The 4,319-nt window shown below is 38.8% G+C and overlaps 1 protein-coding gene across 1 annotated transcript; it reads left to right on the forward strand.

The window, feature by feature from the left end:
* The first annotated feature begins 329 nt into the window (after window positions 1–329).
* prph2b (peripherin 2b (retinal degeneration, slow)) lies at window positions 330–4,319 on the forward strand. The gene is made up of 3 exons (XM_058386488.1): window positions 330–2,211; window positions 3,149–3,395; window positions 3,986–4,319. The coding sequence occupies exons 1-3, from the start codon at window positions 1,631–1,633 to the stop codon at window positions 4,190–4,192; spliced, it is 1,035 nt and encodes a 344-aa protein (XP_058242471.1). The 5' UTR covers window positions 330–1,630; the 3' UTR covers window positions 4,193–4,319.

The following is a 4,319-nucleotide window of genomic DNA, read 5'->3' on the forward strand; positions in this document are numbered from 1 at the left end:
GATCTGAAGGTCACGCTCAAATAATCTGTCCTTGAACAAAATATATCTGTGTTCATTGTGCAAGTCATGCTCTTTAATAATTTGTAGCTTGGTCAAAGACCTTCTTCTTTTTGTTGTTTATTAAAGCACTAATTCGGGAGCAGGATAAAAGAGATTTTAGAGCTGATATATATATATATATATATATATATATATATATATATATACTTGTAGGAGCTATATACAATAATAGATTTTAGAGCTGATAAACACCACATATATATATATATATATATACTTGTAGAAGTGAACATTTTGTCCTCAGAGTTGATGTGTTAGAAGCAGGAAAATGGGCAAGTGTAAGGATTTTAGCGAGTTTGACAAGGGCCAAATTGTGATGGCTAGACGACTGGATCAGAGCATCTCCAAAACTGCAGCTCTTGTGGGGTGTTCCTGGTCTCCAGTGGTCAGTATCTATCAAAAGTGGTCCAAGGAAGGAACAGTGGTGAACCACAAACATGGTCATAGGCGGCCAAGGCTCATTGATGCATGTGGGGAGTGAAGTCCCGTGTGATCCGATACAACAGACAAGCTACTGTTGCTCAAACTGCTGAAGAAGTTAATGCTGGTTATGATAGAAAATACATAATGTATGATGGTTAAGGGGACCAACACAATATTAGCCAGGTGGTCATAATGTTACGCCTGATCGGTGTATAATATTGCATAATTCTTGATTATGTCTTCTGTGTGTTCTAGGGACCAGAATCTTATTTGTGTGCTTTATAAAATGTGATTGCACTTTTTTAGTCTTATTTTATAGGTTTTTTTCTGTACAGGCCTTTCCTGAAAAGCACGTAAATTAAATTGATTTCAATTATTTAAAAAATGAGATTATACCTATTGTACACAGCTAGTTATATGTGAATGTAACAGCTAAACAGCAACATTGTATATGAAACAAGATGTGACTGTAAGCAGGTCTTCTGAGCATGACAGCCAACAGATGCCATGTGACCATAACTTCATTTAATAAAGGATACTAAGACCGATCAGTGTGAGCTGATCCTATCATACTGATGACGTCTATTACAAAAGTATTTCTGAGAAAATTTCCCCATTTTTCATCTTCGTCATGCTCAGTATACATGATGGAGGACGCAAAGCAAAAGCCTAAAGTTCCTCAGTGCAATTCTCCTCCCACTGTGCTGTTTAGCAGAAGAAACTAAAGCAACTAAGCAATTACTCAGAAAGATGAGGGATTACAACCTAAGGTTCATCTCCTGAAAATGAGCTCAAGGCTGATTAGAAGGGTTTAGCATGACGTAGAGCAACTCATTGCTTCAATCACTTGATGCCTCAGATGGTCACCTCTTTTTTCCGGAAAGGGAACTGTTACATTTTCGTCAAATTTGCACAAAATTTGGTCCATGGTAGAGATCTCTACTTGCCAACACTATGGGCCTCCATAATCTCCGGGTGGTCAGAATGATGAAGAAGAGAGGATTTACTGACATGGCATCTGCAGTAGCACCATTCTGGAATGGAATACACAATTAAGCTGGTGAAGAAAAATTTTTATACACTTTTGACAAGTAATCTTCCACCAAAAGACTGAACATTTGGCAGATAACGAATCAAAGAACACAACATGGCTCTGATGGTTATAAAATTTGACTTGGCCAAGCGGATCAAACTGGCCCAGGGACTGTGGCTGTTGTACTGGCTTGCAGTTATGGGTGGAATCCTCATCTTCAGCATGGGGCTTTTCTTCAAGATTGAACTCCGCAAAAGGAGTGAGATGATGGACAATAATGAGAGTCATTTTGTACCCAACTTGCTCATCCTGATAGGCCTGTCTGCTTGCGGCATCAATGCTTTTGGTGGTAAAGTGTGCCATGATTCACTTGATTCAGCCAAGTTTTCCAAATGGAAGCCCATGGTGAAGAATTACTTGTGTGGATGCTTTGTTTTCTCCATCATCCTGTTCATCATGGCACTGCTTTGTTTCCTGGTGCAGATCTCTCTTCATTTTGCCCTAGCTGAAGGTCTTAAAAATGGAATGAAATACTACAAAGACACAGACACCCCGGGACGATGCTTCATGAAGAGGACGCTGGACATGACCCAGATTGAGTTCCATTGCTGTGGCAACAACAATTTTAGAGACTGGTTTGAGATCCAGTGGGTTAGCAACCGCTACCTGGACTTCAGCAATGATGAGGTCAAAGAGTGAGTGCTTTTACCTTAAAGAATTCATTAAACTAGTGCATAGGTAGGATACTGCAGACAATCATTTATAAGAATTAAGTGGAATTCAGAACATAAACTAGAGGATTGAGAAATGTTCGCTCAGTGTATTCAGATGAATAAGAATAATTTTTGTGAATGCATTGAGATGTTCAGTAATAATAAAATGCACCACCTTTTCAGTTATGGTTTCCACACTATTCTACTAAGCTTGGAAACCAGATATAAGAAAACTCTTTTGACTGGATTATTTTCTAATCTTCATTCACTTTTTATATATTTATTTATTTTAGGATTTATTAGGTTATTAGATCTAATTCCACCAATGCTGTGATTTCGAAAAGCTTGAGTAATAAGTCTAGTATAATGTATTATAATAACATTATGAGAATGTGACAGTTTCTTACGTTATTTGCGGTTTTGTGGAATCTTTAACATACTGAAGGGTGGCAAATTAAAGGAAAACTTTGGTTGTATGGTTTGTGTCCTCTTGTCCCCTTTAAGGGAAGGGTCACTATGATAAACCATTTCTATCCTGATGGGAGTGGTCTCTTCCAGGATGACAAGCTGCCATGCACAGTGTATGAGGGTTCAGAGAATGTTAATAATATAAATTCGATCAAACACCAATGAGAGATTTTGGACTGAATCTCTCCACCACCATCAAAATCAACACCTTACTGACACTTAAAGTTAATTTTTCCTTTCATTTGTCACCCATTTGTAAATAATGCAGTAACACACTTTCATAATATAAAGAATTACTTTGAAAATTATCTTTTGGGTCTCAATGCCAAGCCTAATAGTTAATAATCAAATAATTGGGCAAAATGTTGTTGTTGTTTTTCAATAATTAATGCCTTATTATAATTAAGGTCTTTAAAGAACTCTTAAGTGTATGTTTCTCATGTTTCTCCAGTCGTATCACAAGCAACGTTGAAGGTAAATACCTTATGGACAGCGTTCCCTTTAGTTGCTGTAACCCTGGCTCTCCCCGACCCTGCATCCAGCACCATCTGACCAATAATTCAGCTCACTATGACTATGACCATCACACTGAAGAACTAAACATCTGGACTCGAGGCTGCCGTGAAGCCCTGGTGTCCTACTATGGGGGGATGATGAACAGCATTGGGGCACTAGTGCTGCTAGTCATGGTCTTGCAGGTGAGTAAGAATATGTAATTTTAATGACAATAATAATAATAATAATGTGTAAAACATTTTCATACTATAACTTCATACTAGAGTGCAAAGAGCTTCCCCAAACTTATCTACAAAGAAATGTTACAGTTGTAGGCTTTCATTCCAGCCCAATATGAGGTACACTTGATAGTTGATTGGATTCCAATTGGATGGGATTCAAATAACATGTTGCTCCTGCTTGGTCGAAATCACATCCACCCTCTGTGGATAAAATCAAAGACCCTTGACACAATGTTTAGGCCATCATCAAGAATTCTGTGTGTTTGTGGTTACATAAGCACCAATGTGTACATTCGTACAACATGTACGAGTATCTTAAATGGCTTAAGCGTCACGAGAACTCCTGACACTCTTCCTGGAATAAACAAATCAAAGGGTGACCCAGTGGGTGACGGTGGAAAAACGTTGTACATGAGGTCAGGTAAATATATAGGTTAGTTAATAATGAAGCCTGAGATTAACCCAGCATATTGTGAGTAAGTATAGCAAGGAGGACAGTCGCTTACATAATGAAAGATCCTTTCTTAGTTGTATTTACAACTGTGTTGTAGGCTGCAGATATGGTGGGACTGAAGTACTTGACAACATCTCTGGAGACCCTGACAAACCCAGAGAACCCAGAGAGTGAGAGTGAAGGTTGGCTGCTGGAAAAGAGTGTGAAAGAGACTGTGGCTGATGTCCTGCAGAAGATAAAATCACTTGGCAAAAAGAACCAGGTGGAGGGGGCTGAGGCTGATGCCAGCGCCGGTGCCAGCTGAACAGCTCAGACACCCAGCTAGGAGGACTAAAACCATCCTATAAGGAGCATCAAAGATATCCTTGTTTGTGGAAAACAACCAGAAGTGAAGAAAAAGAACAGATCCTTAATGAACCTTTAAATGTGGT

This window comes from Hemibagrus wyckioides, linkage group LG03 (assembly GCF_019097595.1).
Source record: "Hemibagrus wyckioides isolate EC202008001 linkage group LG03, SWU_Hwy_1.0, whole genome shotgun sequence".
In the NCBI taxonomy this organism is placed as follows: domain Eukaryota; kingdom Metazoa; phylum Chordata; class Actinopteri; order Siluriformes; family Bagridae; genus Hemibagrus; species Hemibagrus wyckioides.

Coding starts and splice junctions, on each gene's coding strand:
- prph2b (XM_058386488.1), top strand. CDS start 1,631: ATGGCTCTGATGGTTATAAAATTTGACTTGGCCAAGCGGATCAAACTG. Junction 2,212..3,148: donor AGCAATGATGAGGTCAAAGA/GTGAGTGCTTTT, acceptor ATGTTTCTCCAG/TCGTATCACAAGCAACGTTG. Junction 3,396..3,985: donor TGCTAGTCATGGTCTTGCAG/GTGAGTAAGAAT, acceptor ACTGTGTTGTAG/GCTGCAGATATGGTGGGACT.